The following is a 17,343-nucleotide window of genomic DNA, read 5'->3' on the forward strand; positions in this document are numbered from 1 at the left end:
GAAAAAGCTAGCTTTGACTATGCTTCTAACTTTCAGTAGTTCTCAGTTCCAGAAAAGGGAAAGTAGGAGAAAGAAGGAAGGGAGGGAGGGAAGGAAGGAGAGAGGAAGGAAGGAAGGAGAGTGTGAAGAAGGAAAAGGGAAAGGGGAATGAAATGAGCATTTATTCAGTAACTACTACACAAACATGATGCTATATACTTTGCCATTTGTTATGTTATTTAATCCTCGCAGTAGTCCTGTAAGGTACTTACTTATAAGGTAAGATATTGTCTCTGTTTTTCAGATAAGGAAAGTGAAGTTCAAAAAGGTTAAGTAACCTGCCCAAGATCACAGAGCTGGCATTTGAACACATATTTCTGGCCTCAAAGTCCAGAAGAAAAGAAAGGGGGTAGGTTCTGGGAAGATATTGTTAAAAATGTTAAGAATATTCATGTTGCGAACATGTGACCAGGCATGATAGGAAACTGAATTGAGATATGAGGTTGTACTTTCTACAGTAGGATATCCAATCCCTATACCTACTCCATAATGTTTCCTTTTTATAAAATATTTATTCATTAACTTCCTCAACAAATAATTGTGGAGCACTAAGTGCGAGCAAGGCATTGTGCTAATCGCCATCAAAGGTACACCTGTGAACAAGGCATGATAGTTACTGTCTAGTGGGAAAGAAAGACAAATATACGTGCAATTAAAATATAGCCTGATAAATGCTATAACAAGTGAAACCCCAAGGAGGTATAAGAACATGTAAGTACTGACAAGGAGGACTGTCAGACACAGTTTCAAGTTGAGACTCAAGGCATAAGTAAGAAAAATTAAAGCACTTTCTTCTATTAACACTAAGTTTGAAGGAACTGCACATGTGTGCACACACATACACCACTCACACTCAAAACAATACTCTAATTCCAGGTCATAAATGGAAGACCCCTGTTGCTCCATCTGCCATGCCATCCATAGACAATAGAGCCAATTTCAGAGCATGTGTTGAAAAGCATCATCGGACTAAAAGCCAGATCCGAATTTCAATCCAACCTTGCCCAATTTCTGGCTGTGTAACTGTGGAAAAGTAATTTAACCTCTCTGAGCCTAAGTTTACTCATCTGCAAAAGGAATTAAGCTAAACCATTTCTAAAGTCTCTCCCACTTCTAACATATATAACATAGAGCTTTAACTCATAGTTTTAACTCTGACTTCTAACTACATATCACAGCTTGCTAATCAGAAATTGGTTGGAAACTATTCAATATCTCAGCATTTTAGACTTTTATAAGGATGACTATTTCAAGTTACATTATTTTTTTTAAACTGAACCCCAGTTGCACAAATTTCACAATCAATGCGAAAGGTAAGAAAAACTGACATCATAGATGGAAATATATCAGGTTTTGAGAAATTGAAATAAAATAAAGTTCCAAAAGGGGAAAAAAACAACATGTTTAAATACGGCATTAGAGTCTTCTAAACCATATCCAAATGTCATTAGTGTCTCCAAACGAAAAGAAATGTTAAAAGATAGAATTTTTCTCATCTTGTAGCATAATACCTGACTGCCCAGGGTAGAAAAATAATAGGACTAAAGGTTAGAAAAGCTGAACTTCAGTCTTAATAGTATTTCATTCATAGGTCAATCTTTTAAAAGTGTCCATGGGTCAAATGTAAAATGACATTCAAAATTATAATGAAATGGGAGTTCCCTGGTGGTCTAGTGGTTAGGATCCGGCACTTTCACTGCCCTGGTCTGGGTTCAATCCCTGGTGGGGGAACTGAGATCCCGCAAGCTGCTCAGCACAGCCAAAATACTATAATGAAATGATCAAGTGATATGTAAACTGACAGTAAGCAACAAAGACTCTATGCTTCCTCATCTTTAGAAATGAGAAAAATTACATCTACAAACCTTCCCTACCTCTTGAAGATTACTGAGTTAACAATTATAAAGGTTTTATACCTTGGAAGAAAGTTGTAATGCAACAGAAACAGGTAGAAGGACTGTGGTACCTTTTTCTTTTCAATCATTTTAGTAAAAAAGATGATTAAACTCACAATTTTAATAATAACCTAACAAGTTGGTTTTTCAAGGTATAATATTTGGCCCCAAATTTCAGTGAAACATATAAAGTGAACACAAATATATAAATTCATTTGCTAATCCTTACAATTATAGTTGATATTAAATATCAGCAGTTTTTAATAAAATCATCTTTAATAAATTACTTTTTGTTAAACAAGACTCACCCAAAATCAGAAAATACTTATAACAAAGGAAGGAAGGGAGGGAGGGAAGAAGGGAGGGAGGAAAGAGAAAATATCTTTCCAGGTATATAATTCTAGAGTAATGAGATTTAAAGATTCTGAATGTAGAAAAGTCATTTATTAGGAACTAACTAAAGATTATTTCTAGGTGAGAGTGATGTATCCTCTGGAAAAGACCCTGCGTAAGGGCAGCCTTTCAAACTTTATTCACCACTCATCCCATTGTCTATATTTTTCAATCACAATTTTCCTGTCCAAGCATACCAGATGCCAATATTTCAAAAGCATCTCAAAGGCTCTGACCCATAAGTTACTTATTCCCTGTGGATCATGGAACCAACTTTTTTCTATAATAAAATACATTCAATGAGTTGAGCCTTTCCCTACTTGAAATTTTGAAGTAAGACAAACAGTAATAGTCAATTCCTGATTATCCAGAAATATATTCATGTTATAGATTATTAAGATATGGTCTGGGAATTCTTCCTACTACAGGAAGAAGCAATACCTGCTCTAAGCTGTATCTATGGGTTTCAGTTCAGGGGGGCGCACCAGTACTCTCTTCTACTCATGTGCATAATTTTAGAAGAACTGCATCTTAAATTTCACCCATATATTCATTTGACAAATTATTATTGAACACTTACTAAGTGATAGGCACCAAGAGAAAGATTTAGTAGTCTCTACTTTCAAGATGTTTACAGCTTAATTTCATATTCATGTGAAAAATTATAGACCTTAGGATTTCCAGTTAAAGGAAGATAATTTAGTATCACTTCGGTACCTTTTTTCTTAGAACTCGAGCAACTATTACATATCTAACCCGAGATTTAACTTTATAGATAACTTTCTGAGAGTTTATAATATTATTACAAGACAGTACTATTATGAGGTACAGCTAACCTCAAATCTTCTAATATCCAATCAGTACAAGTCCCTGGATGTACTAGTAACAAATTTACTTTCTCTTTCATGGGCCACACTTAACTTTTAGACTCAGATGCTACTGAGGCTCTTTAACATAAAGAGATAGTTCAACACAGTAAACATATACACACAAATGCTCATTAGACCATTATATTTGCAAAGAAAACCTAGAAAATTCAGTCAATTATGCTAGTTATATTAAAGCAATGCAATTAAATATTATCAAACATTAAAATTATAGAGAATGAATAAAAATATAGAGAAATATATATGCTTGATTCATTCAATAATATATTCATTTATACTAGACATTTTGGATTAAAGGATAAATATCACACAATCAGGACCCTTAAGACGCTCATAGCCTAGTGGTAGGTATCTATGAAGAGACCTACAGGACAGGACAACAAATAGGCACATGGCAAACCCCTCCTTGCCTCAATCCCATAAAACCCAGGTCCAACTCCAGACACATGACAACCTACACAGAGCCAGGTTTGATCCAGGAAAATTAATCCAGGATGCAGAAAGATTGGAAGCAGTCCTAGGAAAAAACAGAAAGTTTCTAGCAGACTGGCTTGGGCATAGGGCACTGTTCTCTCAGGCAAGAAGCATAGACTGGCTGTCCTAAAGCTGAACTATAATTCACCAGAACAATGGGAGGCGGAGTAAACTACAGTGATACTTTGACCCTGGGATGTTAAGCCACTGACTGATTTCCTGTCAGGCTTTTCGCTCCTTTTGCTTCAGGGCAATGGTAGGACTAAAGACCCACAGGAGGACTGAGAAACGAGATGGACAAGTAAACTCAACATTTTAAATCAATATAGGGGCACTAATAGATGTATGTTGAAGATGTAACGGGAGCATCAAAGAGGAAGAGCTTAACTGTGCTCGTAGGGAGTGTCAGAGGGGAAGATGGTGATGAAAGTTTGAAAAAGAAAGTAGGGACATTTGTGCTGAGGTTTGAAGGATAAAAAGGAATTTTCAGCACTACACACACACACACACACACACACACACAGCATCACAAAGGCAGAGGAGCATAAAAGAATGTGTGTGGTCCCCAGTATCAGAATGGTAGGGTCATTAAGTTTAGGATGGATGTGAGAAGGGGTGAGAGATAAAGCAGGAAGGGTAACCATGGGTCAGATCCTAGAGAGTCTGGTACACCTTGCTATGGAATTTTGATTTTTATCCTGGGTAGAGTTAATGGAGAGCCATTACTTTATTTTAGGATTGTGAAATGATCAGATTTGCCTGTCGGGAGTATCATATTTGCAACAGTGTGAAAAATAAATTAGAGGTGATTTAGGCCTAATGCAAAGAGACCCTTTAGTGTATAGGTGGTTCTAATCCATACTAGACATGATGAGCGCTGAATTATATCTGTGGCAGTGGAGGTAAAGATTAGGATCAATATTAATGACCGACTTATTCAGGGTTGAGCAGAGGCCTGTAAAAGAGAGTCAAGGATAACTCCAGATTCTCCGCTTGTGCAACAGGTGGATAAAGGTGACGTTAAATAAAATCTCAACTATGGAAAATTACATATGAACAAAAAGTAGTGGTAACCTGCAAATGAAAAGTTGGGTTAGGAAAATAGGATCCTTCGTTTCAATGTTCTATTGTATGTTAAAAAAAAAGAACGATTGGGGCTACATCTAGGTTTAAATGCACGCTCTGCAAAATACTAGTTTATAACTTTGAGTAGATTATTTAATTTCTATAAATTTAGTCTTAGACTATATTAATTTGTTTACAATTCATCTTGTTTCAAAGAAGATTTAAAGTAGTTTATAAAACTACATACAATTCAACAAAACAAAGTGTATAAAGAGAGACAATGAGAGGAAAGAAGAATAAGGCTATGAAAAACAAAATTAATCCACAGATGCATAATTTATGATCCCATAGTTTTATGCAAGAAGTTTTGAGCTTCCTAACTGTCTACCCATATGGGAAACTCAGTGAGTTTCATGACTTACTCTGTCTATTGTTAGCTAGTGACATTTCAGAGAAACATCTTCATCAGGTACTCGTAATGCAGATACGTCATAAAATAGTGATCAGCATGAGAAATAACATCCTTGAACTTAATATGATGTCAAGTTTCTCAATGCCGGTCAGCGTTAGACAGCCAAACACAAATCAGCAAAAGCACTTCTACGTGGCCAAAATAACGACCTAGATAAAGAGCTATCTCAAGATAGCTTTTTCTTGATTACAAGAAAAATTTTAGCATATCTAAAGGAATGAAAAGACTACGTGTTTATTCAGGAAATCCCTCATAAAGAGCACCCTGCCTAAAGTTACTCAAGGACACAATCTAACCTCCTCCCCACCCCAATGGTCTTCTTGATGATCACCGAGCCACGGGTTTGCCAGTAGCAGTTCTCAAGGTTCTTCAGCCTCAATACAGACAAAAAACCCAGTTTTCAGAAATACAAGACGCAGCATAAAACAACACTAAATAGGACCAACTGAATGAAAGGAAGTCTAGATGCATGAATGTTCTAAATATTCAAAAGATATTCCAGTCCTTTAATACAATATAAGCAATGAGCTAAAAAATATTACCATTAGAATTCCTCAAAGGCTTGTTTTAGTTTTTTTTTTTTTTTTTTTTTTTGCGATACGCGGGCCTCTCACTGCTGTGGCCCCTCCCGTTGCGGAGCACAGGCTCCGGACGCCCAGGCTCAGCGGCCATGGCTCACGGGCCCAGCCACTCCGCGGCATGTGGGATCCTCCCGGACCGGGGAACGAACCCGCGTCCCCTGCATCGGCAGGCGGACTCTCAACCACTGCGCCACCCGGGAGGCCCCTAGTTAGTTATTTTTAATTAATATACTTTTCTACGATTTAATGCTGCCAAAAACTTGAAAATGGTTTGTTTACCAAATATTTAAATAAGTTACATGCCTCTCTTGACCCATATAAACTTATGTATAATCTATTAATTTGCTTATTCTTCATCATACTTAAGGCATTGATTCAGAATCAGGCAGTGAGAATTTACAGAGGTTAAAACATAATCAATCTTGACCTTAGAATTAGGCATGTGAAGCCTGTCTTTTTGTCTTTGTGTTGTTTCTATAGATGACTAAATAAAGTTTATGTGTGATAAGTGTGATAATTATTCAATGCAGAATTACCATAAAGTTTTACAAAGTATACCTTTTTTTTTTATTTTTTTTTTTTATTTTGCGGTACGCGGGCCTCTCACTGTTGTGGCCTCTCCCGTTGCGGAGCACAGGCTCCGGACGCGCAGGCTCAGCGGCCATAGCTCACGGGCCCAGCCGCTCCGCGGCATGTGGGATCTTCCCGGACCGGGGCACGAACCCGTGTGCCCTGCATCGTCAGGCGGACTCTCAACCACTGCGCCACCAGGGAAGCCCACAAAGTATACCTTTTAATGTAAGACTTTCTTAATGGTTAACAAGAATAAGGGAAGGGATGGATTCCAATTCTATTCTTTATAACTTCAAGTCTGTCCTACCTCACATAGCTAAGATATCCCTGGACACATTTATTTATGACCAAAGATTCTTTTAAACAACATAATGGTTCTTGTTTAGTCACAGATATTCTTTCACTACAGTAAAGGTGTTAAATCAGCAGAATCAATGTCACTGCCAAGGGAGGAGAATGTGATGACATTTTTGTGCAGCCAAACAAAATAAGTGTGAATAAGAGGATGAGAACAGTGGCTAAAAAGAAAAAAAGAGCTTAACTCAAAGTGAAAGATACTGTTAATACCAGAATTTGTGAAGTATGAATGTCTATTAAGTAGCTTTTGCAGTTTTTGCTCATTCTATAACTCGATATTTTTAAACTAATACTTACAAAATGTATATAATCATAGGCTAATTTGAAAATGACTTTTGAAGTTTTTTGTAGGGCAAACCTAGAGTGATAATACATTTTTTATAAAATTTTAATGTCAATTTAAAAATCTTATTTTTGTCTCTGGATTTGGACAGTGAAACACAATCCAGTGAACTACAAAATGTACATAAAGAACCTGTCCTTCAAGTTTTTTAAATACATAAATTTTGAATTGCTTTTTATAAAACTGGATTTAAAATTTTTCACCCTACAGGAAAATTGTCACTCAACAAGTACTTAGGACCATTCCTGACTTTGTTCGGAGTCTTCTTTGTCAGGTAACACACACCTTGACAGTAAAGCTATTAAGAGTGCAGCTCTCCTCTGAAGTCCTAATGGCCAAGAGAAGCCACAGAAAAGATGGCTGGGAGGCCACCATCCTTTCTCATTAAAGAGCCAGAGCATAACAAATCATCCTATTCTTGATCTTTTCTTTCACAAAATTGTCAGACAGATGCAGAATAGGAATCAGCAAAGTGACATTGTGGTTCGCCAATTGAACTAGGGATTTTTTACCATGACTTTAATGTGCCTCTAATGTCATGTCACCCTCATGGGAAACAACCCAAGTTTATAAACACAGGAACATACGATGAGAACCAACAGAAGGGAGGAGAAGGGAGTGGGGAGAGAAAGCAAAGGCAAACAAAGGAACTGTCTTTATTTTGAACCCTAATTATTTGTTAGAAAGCTGTGCCTCGTCTAGACGTAGAACAATGGATAGATAAAGCAGCCTCTTTGGGGTTCCTTTTTCAGAAGTAGCTTCCTAGCTTCTCTCTGGAAGAATAAAAAAATGATGGGGCTAGCCCAGAATTTCTCAACCTTGGCACTACTGACAATTTGAACCAGATAATTCTTTGTTGTGTGGGCCATCCTGAACACTATAGAATGTTTAGCAGCACCCTCTAGAAACCAATAGCATCACCCCAGTAATGACAATCAAAAATGTCTTCAGACACTGCAAAATTGCCTCTGGTCAACAACTACTAGGCCAGCCCCTACACAAAATATTTTAAACTTTTCTTTAGTCCCTTCCGAGCTTTCTAGCTGACAGAATGGACTGCTATAGTCAGCAACATGATGACTGGCAAAATTTCCTCTCGTAGGAACTTTCTCCTATTGTGGTATATTTTATTAAATATTTTGTCAGGAAATCCATTAAAGAGAATATATTTAGAGAAATAAAATAAAGACAAAAAAGAAACATCCTTATAACTAAGTGACTTAAAATCATTGTACACTAATTCCTCCTTACCTCCCCAGGAAACTGTTCTAGAAAGCAGCCAAAATCTAAAATAGTGAAAGAGAGGTTAAAGACCACCTCACGAAGCAAATGGTGACCAAAAACAAGGAATGAAAACTGCCTTTATTTTTCCCATCTTAAAAAAATTTTTTTTTTCAATGACTATGCCTGCTCGCAGCCACAGCACCATCACTTTGCTCCCTTTGGAAAAAAAACGCTCAAAAGAGTTGACTCTGCTGTCTCTAATTCTCCTCCTCCCATTCTCTCTTTAACCTATTCCAACTGCCCTTGTCAAGGTCTTCAGCAACCTGAAGCCTTAGCTGGGTTAGAGGGTCTGTTTCTAAGGTAGATCACACACAAGGCTGGCAAGCTGAAGCTGGCTCTTAGCGGGAGGCCTCAGTTCCTTCCCACATGGGCCTCTCCACAGGAATGCTTGAGTGTTTTCCCAAAAGTAAGCAATACAAGAAAGAACCAGATATACAAGAGCAAGGCAGAAGCCACAATGCCTTTAGGTACAACATAGCCTTCCACCATACTCTACAGGTCACACAGGTCAGCCCCAGTTCAGTGTGGGAGGGGAGTATGTAAGGGTGTGAACACCAGTAGGCAAAGAACATTGAAGCCATCTTAAAGGCAGGCTACCACAGCAGTCAAATGGCTTACCATGTGAACGGCAAAATAATTTGAATCTACCTCAGAGGTGACCCAGATGCATCTTTTCCCACTTACACCACTTCAAAAAATGAGAACATTTGTTCACCTTGTCTTCCCTCCCCATCTCTAGAAAGTCGTAAAACCTCTGTACAATATCATCTTAGCATCTGTGAGCAGCTAGCCTACTTTTTGTTAGCAATGTATTTCTAATTTTAAAAGTTGATCACAAACAATAAAGTTGTGACACTTCTGAGGAAAGTATATCATCCTCTTGATTCAGCAGGAAAAAAAAGTTTATCTACCTTTCCACAGTAGACTTGATAGACCTTGAGGAAAGTGAACAGATATTAAAATGCTGAATGTAGGCAAAGGGGAGACAGTCATGGGGCTTGGTTATGCCTTTATCCACAGTACATAATTTATTCTTAGACCTCAAGAAAGTACCTAATGTCTTTGTGTCTCAGTTTCCTTATATGTAAAATGCAGATATGATCACGCTCACATGTATAGTGAAATCTGAATATAAATTGGGAACTGAGCTCTAGTTTAAATATATATCAAGATATGTCTATATATGTGTCTCTCTCTACATATATGTCTATATATATAGACATATCTTGACTTATATATAATATATATTTACAAATAATAAACTTGACCAAATTCCTTAGATATAGACTATTCATATTTCGCGGCATCACTCACCTCTTCCTATAGCATTGCTCCACAAACTCTATAAACATTGAGCCTTCCTTCTAACATACTATGACTCTCAGTGCTATGAAAAAACTCTGATGTCATAAACACACTGTGTTACAGTATCACTAAGGACCAGATCCATTTTTAGTCACATAATCCCTGAAGTACTACCATTCTTGCTAGCCTCAACAGAGTCCCTTGGAGTACAAAGAAGGAGGGGGAGGGGACTACACAAAGTCCTGAAGCTACAAAAATTCTTAATGTATTTTTTATTATTAATCGCTGGCAAAGAAGTAGACAGTTTGGAGGTGGGAGAGGCAGTGGAGGGCTTTAAAATTATTATTTACATCTCCCCTAAATATCATGGCACCTAGGCACAAATGCTTAGGGGGCAGAAAATCAGCCCACAGACCCCGTTTCGCCCCCTGCCAACATCTCCACAGCAAGATAGAAACTCAAGAGTGTAATTTGCCTGCTAACTAGATGTCAAGCAGCTACCTCCAACAAATGGCAGTTTTTATCATTAAATTTCTTCATGCGTTTTCATCTGTGAGGTTTATAATCCATAAGAACAACCTAATAATGAATGAGTAAAATCAAAGAGATCTTTTAAGAGCCTGTGTGCTTTTATTGTTATAAATGCTTCACAAGTAAAAATCAGTCAAAAGCATAAAGGTACCCTGATTTGAACTTCCTTTGTGTTTGAATTAGTGTTTCTCTTAGAACACTCTCACATCAGGCTTCCGCTTCTCTTGGCAAAACCACGAATTGGCTGATGTTGTCTTACAGGCTTTCTCACATCCCCTTTCCCAGCATCACTCCTCTTTCATGGACCCCTTTCCGTTACCTAGGAGCCCCTCATGCTGCCTTCCACATTCCGCCTACTGCACAGTAATGTTCCAGACTCTTTATACTCCTCCCTTCTACCATTACAATATGTTTTTCCTAAGATTTGCTTGCTTTGAGAGGCTTGCTGGCAGGGGGAATGGGGAGGATGACTACCCTAATAATCTTTACTAAAATGCTGAATTAGTCCTCATTCTCTTTAGAATTGTTTTCTTAAGCAGAGATTCCTAGAAATGCTATCAACATCCCAGCCCAAAATATTGCAGGCATTTTGGTGGATAATATGAGGGAATGCTTCAATATAACTAGACCTTTTAGAAAAATGAAGTCCATTAGGTAGCTTTACTTGGCCTAGGGAGTTGACGTAGGAAAGCTGCTCTCCCTGAAATCATCCTCAAGGATAGGAATGTAACCCTAAACATCTAATGAGTATCCAATTGGCTTCTCACTGAACTTAAAATAAAATCTACACTCCTGTTTAGGGTCAGAAAAAACCCTGGCCTCTCCCTACCCGTCTCTACCTCACCCACTACACTCCAGCCTAACTGGCCATCCTTCTGTATTTGAACGTGCCAAGCTGCAACCTCATTCCTGCCTTAAGGCCTGCAGTGCTATCTTCCAGTACTTGGCATGCAAATTACTCTTCATCACTTGGTTCCCAACTAAAATGTCATCTCTTCAGACAACCTAAAGTAACCTCACACTTTCTAGCATATCATCCTGTTTTATTTTATTCATGACATTAATCACTGTGAAATTTTCTTATTTATGTATTTGTTTACCTCGCCTTTCCAGCCCCCTTTCAATGTTCCCTTCATTGTCTATCATGTTCATCACTGCATCCCTAATATTTTGCACAGAACCTAGTACATATTCAGTGGCCAATAAATATTGCTGAATGAATGCATGAATAGATGAATCCAAGCATAACTTAACGTTTAAACTTAAGTAATTGAGTGAGAAATCCTTGTTGGACTAATACTGGAAGTCGGGGGGGGGGGGGCGGGGGTGTTAATAGCACTATAACCAATGTAACTAACTTGTGTTTCTATAACATTTATTGATAATGGACTACAGCATTTCTTTTCATTAAAACATTATAAATATTGGATTGATAAATATTCTATTTGCCTTTTTGAAAAGCTGTCCTTTAATGAGGTGTCACAAATGAAAGCTAGTATCCCTTGAGAAATACTGCCAACTCATCTTATTCTTCTGTCAATGTTAAGAAACTGCATTTCCCTTTGGCCAATTTCTAGCTGTTCTAGATATGTAGGATCTATTGTTAGGATTTCAGAAGCCAATGAGCAACTTGCCTGTCACGGGGTCTAACAAATGATCTCTCCCCGCATGCAATGTAGCTAAGCAGAGAAACAACTCTCACAAAAGGATAACCAACACAGGCTGGAATGTTGCTAAACCTATAGTTTATTATAGAGCAAAGTTCACCCCAGCCCACCAAAGAAAAACAAAACAAACAAACAAAAAAACCCCAAACACTTAGCAATTTTGTTTTCTACCAGGCAGTCCCAGATTAGTCGGTTGTAGCTTAGAAGCAGGCGTCTGAGAGCAGTTCAGCAAGGCTGCAGTTGGATGCTTTTGTAGAGCTCTCCTCTTAAAAGGTAAAATTGAGACAAGTTAATGGCTTCCAACTTCCTGGGCTTGCTTTTGTTATCTATAAACTATCACAGTTAATTGTGCTTTGCTAAAGGGAAACTCCAAGGATTTTTTTAAAGGTATCTTTCCATCTAAGAAATATTAAGTAATCTGGTTAAAAAAAGAAAGAAACTCAACATTAGTCGAGAGAGAAAAAAACATAAGTCATTAAGCACCAAATAACATTACTTTTAAGTAAAACACGTAGTATGAGAAAACTTTATTTTTAAAGAACTACAATAAAATTTCTCGAGACCCCATTTCCTAGGAAAGCTTGATTATTAATTCCTCCAGAAGAACTCTTAACACTTAAATGACAAAACTCTATTAATTGCTGTTCTTCAATTATTTCACTGTCAAGTTAAGTTTAAGAAAATACACACAATCCTGTCCTGGCTTACAAATCAAAAACTTCTTAGTGTTTTTTTGGGGGGGGGGTGTGGTTAGTAATGAGATATGTTTCATCAAACTGTTATACTAGTTCACGTCTCATTAATTTGGTCTCGTTTGTATCTTTTGGCACTTCTACCAAGATTAATCTCAGGTTAAGAATGTCTCAGGTAGCATGTACTGTAAAACTGTAAAATTTTTTTCCACTCTTCACGGACGATTTACAATCTGCAAGGTTTGGGGTGGGTATGTAATGTATTTCTGCCAATGGACAGCCACATCAGCAGTGCTGAAAACCAATCCTCCTGTTTCATTCATGGTGCCATATGGTTCCATAAAAAAGGAGCGAACCAAAAGTGCAGCTAATGCACCCTGTCAATCTGGATTCACACTGATTCTTTGACATTATGATAAGGAAACCGTTGGTAGATGAATATATTCTCTCATTCTTTCTTTAGTCGTCTACCACTATAAACATGTACTAATTCATTGGGAGAGAAAAAATCAGGCTTAAGCCCTCTTCTATTTTACAGGAGATGTATTATTTTTAAGGAAATAAACTGTAATAAAATTATTATACATATATTATAGTTTCTAGCAGAAAATCCCGGGTGATTCGTAGTAACATCTTCCAAAAGATTGAGGATCATGGTTTGAAACCCTTTTCAATAGGTGATCTGAGTACTCCGGGGCAATGAAAAAGCAAGCTGAAGCACCAAGATAAAGTTGTGTCCCCCTAGTGACCTCTAGAGTGGAGCTAAGCTCCCACAAGCAAGACTTCGGGAAAAAAGGAAGAAGCAAGCCAAAGCCTGGCGCGCTCTGTAAACCAAGATGATATTTTCAATAGTACACCCCCTCGGATCTCAGAGTATGGTCCTATTTTATATAACCTCAAGGCGCAATAAATCTTCGCCTCTCGGGCCATGAGGCCCATTGGGTCGAAATCCAACTTCAAACGCCGCTCATTCCTCCTCCCCACCAAGCTCAGGTCCAGTTCCCCGGCACAGCCTTTCTCACCGCGCATGGTGTCGAGCTGGCTTCCACCTCTCTGCAGTGCTGCAAACAGCCTCTCGGCCACTGCTGGCTCCCCAGCTGGAGAGCCGAAGCGCTAGGAAGCCGGCGAGCGTCGACCTCTGCGAGTCCGCGATGCGACCGCCGGCGGCCGCTGCACCTGCTCCCCGCGCGCCGCGCTGCGCTACGCGAGTCCTGGGGACGGCCGCACCCCCCGCCCCCCCCGACGCCGCCCAGGAGGCTCCCTCCCGAGTCCAGCTCCCGACAACGCCGCGACGCCTTAAGTCACCCCAGCAACAAGCTCTTCCTCGTTCTCCCTGCCAGCGCCTCTCCCGCCCCCCGCCCCGGAACTTTCCAACTTTAGAAGCCCTGGTTCCAAAGGAGCAACAGGGGCCCTGCTCAGCATGAGTCACTGCCCGCCTCGACAGGTCGGGAAGGGGGAAATAGCCTGCGGGGACCCAGCCCGTAGCGAGTCTCCTTGACCATTGGGGAAAAGGAGAGCCAGACAGCTCCTCTCTCCTCCTGAGGATGGAGGTTGGGAAAATGGATGCAGAACTTGTCACCCTGGGATGAAAGGACGGAGGGTGGAAGGAAGGAATAGCAGAGACCATGAAAAACTAACTCTCTCTCTACACACACACACACACACACACACACACACACACACGGCCAGATTCCGAAAAGGTTAAGACCTTAGGAGCCGAGAGTCGCCTCTCTCCCCACTGCCCTGAGGGAGTAAGGTGCAACAGATACCCAAGCTTGTGGAGTAGGAAAGCGGTGGGGTGAGAGAGTCTTCTGGTTTCCCCGGGTTACAGAAAGGGGACAAACTCCTATCGGAGTCTCCCCGGAGGCAAAGGGAGGTGCAGCAGTGTTGAGGTCTCCCCACCTCCCGGAGAAGGAAAACTCTTCCCCAGCAGGCAGCTTTTCACTTGGCCGAGCCTGAGTGTAAACAGGCCAGCCAGAGGAGCGGACCGCGGGTGGGAGGTGGGATGGGGCGAGGCGAGGATGGAGCAGAACTCACCCTTAATGCTGGGGGGCTTTCTCTTCTTGGCCATCTTCTGCCCCCTCCCCTCCCCCGGAGCCTTTCCTCCTGCTGCCGCCCAGCTCCGGGAGCCGGCGCCGTGGCTTCCAGGCGAGCTCTCGCCGCGGCTCTCAGATCAGCAAGCTCTTTGTTGCTGTGATGGCATCTGCGAGGCGGCGGCGGCGGCGGCCCGGCTGCGCTCTCGGCTCGGCTCGGCTCGTCTGGGGCCGGCGCCGCCGCCCCTCTGCTCTCTGCCGCGCCGCGCCGCGCTGCGAGGCTCGCGCTCGCGCTGCTGCGGCCGCTGTGGCGGCGGCAGCGGCGGCTGTGGATGCTGCTGTGCTGCCCCTGCTGCTGGAGGGGGGCAGCGCTGGGCTCCCCGAGTGCCCGCCCAGCGCTGACCTCCCTCTTTCCTGCACCCTCCCTCCCCCACTCCCTACCCCGGGTGTCCCGTCTGAGCCGCCACCTCCAATCCAACCAGTGACGGCGCTGTCATCCGGCAGCCGCTGCTGGGGAAGGCGGCTGTGGCGGCAGCGGGGGCTGCTGGAGGAAGTGGGGGGCCCGCAGCCATCTGCGGTCCGGGAGGAGAAAGCCAGGCAGCCCGACTCTTAACGGCGCCCGCGTTCTGCCTGCCTCCAGGCCAGGCCTCCGAAGCCCCCGCCCCCACCCCCACCCCAGGCGGCAGGGCGCGCTGTGGGCGGCTGCGTGGGCCGGCGAAAGACACCGGTCTCCGTAAGCCAACGAGAACTCAGGCCAACTGCAGGAGTGCCGCCGCCCGCACTCGCGACCCGGCCCCGCCGCCGTCCTCCGCTCAAAGCTGGTCTCGTGCACCGAGCCCGAATTCCAAGCGGGCGATAAGCCCCGGGACGCGCCGATGCCTCTGCCCCTCCGGAACCGAGAAGGGAAGAGGGAAACTGGTAGAGAGGAGAGAAATTAAGTTCCACAGGCAGCCCAGCGATAGTCACCTGGAAGAATGACCTAGTTCAGGCCCTAAACCTCTTATTTATTTATTTATTTTATTCATTTATTTGTGGCTGCAATTGGGTCTTGGTTGCTGCACGTGGGCTTTCTCTGGTTGTGGCGATTGGGGGGGGTGGGGGGGGCACTCTTGGCTGAGGTGCTCGCGCTTCTCATTGCGGTGGCTTCTCTTGTTGGCAAGCACAGGCCCTACAGTGTGAGGGCTTCAGTAGTTGTGGCTCGCGGGCTCCAGAGTGCAGGCTCAGTAAGCTGTGGCGCTGGGGCTTAGTTGCTCCGCGGCATGTGGGATCCTCCCAGACTAGGGATCGAACGCGTGTCCCCTGCACTGGCAGGCGGACTTTTAACCACTGTGCTACCAGGGAAGTCCCAGGCCCTAAACCTCTTAATAGAGAAGACTCAGGACAGGTCCCTTGGGGCTGTGGAAAAACAGGAAAGAAAGTTCAAGTCGGAGGAATTAGGAGGGGGAGGAGTGACTTCTTGGCCTCCCGTAGAAACTTTTGTTCCAGTGGCCGCGTTCTTTCTTGCTCTGATTGTGAGTTTGGAAAGTTTTCATTATCCGGGAGGAGCTGTCCTCCTCTAGTGTGCTGATCAGAGAAGGAATCTCACCAGTGTCCCGGGACAGCAAGGTCATGCAAAAGTTTGACCCGTCTGAGAATGTAAAGGTAGTAACCGGGCTTTAAAAGAAAGGCGGAAGGGGTAGTGTGGGGAGGAGGTTACCAGTATGTATGCGGGAAGGTGCCAATTGATTTTTTTTCTTTACAGGAGCTGAGGTTTCCCCAAAACCCGCTTTCTAATTCACAGCGATCTTATCAACACGTCTCCTTCCTCCGCCTACGTTCCCAACCTAATCTGATTATCTAAACATCCAGTGATTCAATTCAGTATCATTAGCCAGAAATTGCCCCCACGTTGATGCGGTGCCCCAGTAAGAACACTGGAGTCCAAAGCCCTGGGTTTGAGTTCTAGCCCTGCATCTTCATAGCTCTGAGAACTTACACAAGTCATTTAATCCCTCTGTTCTTCTGCTTCCTGATTTGTAAAATATCATCTCAAAGATTCCTTCCAGCTCTAATAAATATCCTGAGATTTTTTAGTCACAAAATCATCACGTTATTTTTTGCACTCTTTCTAAATTTAACTTTATACAATGTATTATATTGAAGTAAGTAATCTGAAGAAAATGTGAAATACCCAAATCCTCTTACAACAAAGGTGTGCAAGTAGCAAGCTTATATTAATTAGCAAAATAGGCCCATTCTCAGTTGCATAGCTAGAAATAAGACTCAATTTCCTCTTCTGAAAATCTGTCTCTGATTTAATTCAAAACCTTTTCAAACTCTTAAGATGTGTAAATAGTAGGCTTGTAAACATTCTTAGTTTATTTTATGCGTTCATATTTTATCACTAAGTACTAATTATTGCCTATATTAAGATAATGTCTTACAGTTTATTCATTACTTTCACATACTTTATTTCATTTGATCCTGACCACAAACCTGTGAGTTCAGAGGGCAGGTCCTGTCTTCCACGTTTTATAGATGGGGACATGAGGTTCCTGGAGGTGCAATTATTTGTGCACAGCTTCCAGGACTTCTGTGCAGCTCTTCTAACTCAACACCAGCCTCATCCCATGACACCAGCTGCCTATGAAATGGAATATTTCTGCCTCAGGCCAGAGATAGTTTCCTTTCTTCTATTTATTCCTTCCAGGATGCCAATACTATTCTCAGCAGAGGGAACTCAAAATTTTAGTTGACAAACTATGTCTATTTT

At 41.8% G+C, this 17,343-nt stretch overlaps 1 protein-coding gene across 2 annotated transcripts in view; it reads right to left on the reverse strand.

The window, feature by feature from the left end:
* The window catches only part of SLC44A5 (solute carrier family 44 member 5), a 379,083-nt gene extending 364,168 nt beyond the window's left edge, over positions 1–14,915 (reverse strand). Inside the window, exon 1 of one of the 2 annotated variants that reach the window (XM_060023840.1) lies at positions 14,596–14,915. In XM_060023840.1, the coding sequence (XP_059879823.1) occupies positions 14,596–14,629 (34 nt within the window). In that variant the 5' untranslated portion in view covers positions 14,630–14,915. Of the gene's footprint in view, positions 1–13,580; positions 13,595–14,595 lie in introns of those variants that run through there. The other variant, XM_060023841.1, reaches the window with a different exon arrangement.
* Positions 14,916–17,343: the final 2,428 nt, after the last annotated feature.

The sequence above is a fragment of the Delphinus delphis genome, chromosome 1, assembly GCF_949987515.2.
Source record: "Delphinus delphis chromosome 1, mDelDel1.2, whole genome shotgun sequence".
Taxonomy (NCBI): domain Eukaryota; kingdom Metazoa; phylum Chordata; class Mammalia; order Artiodactyla; family Delphinidae; genus Delphinus; species Delphinus delphis.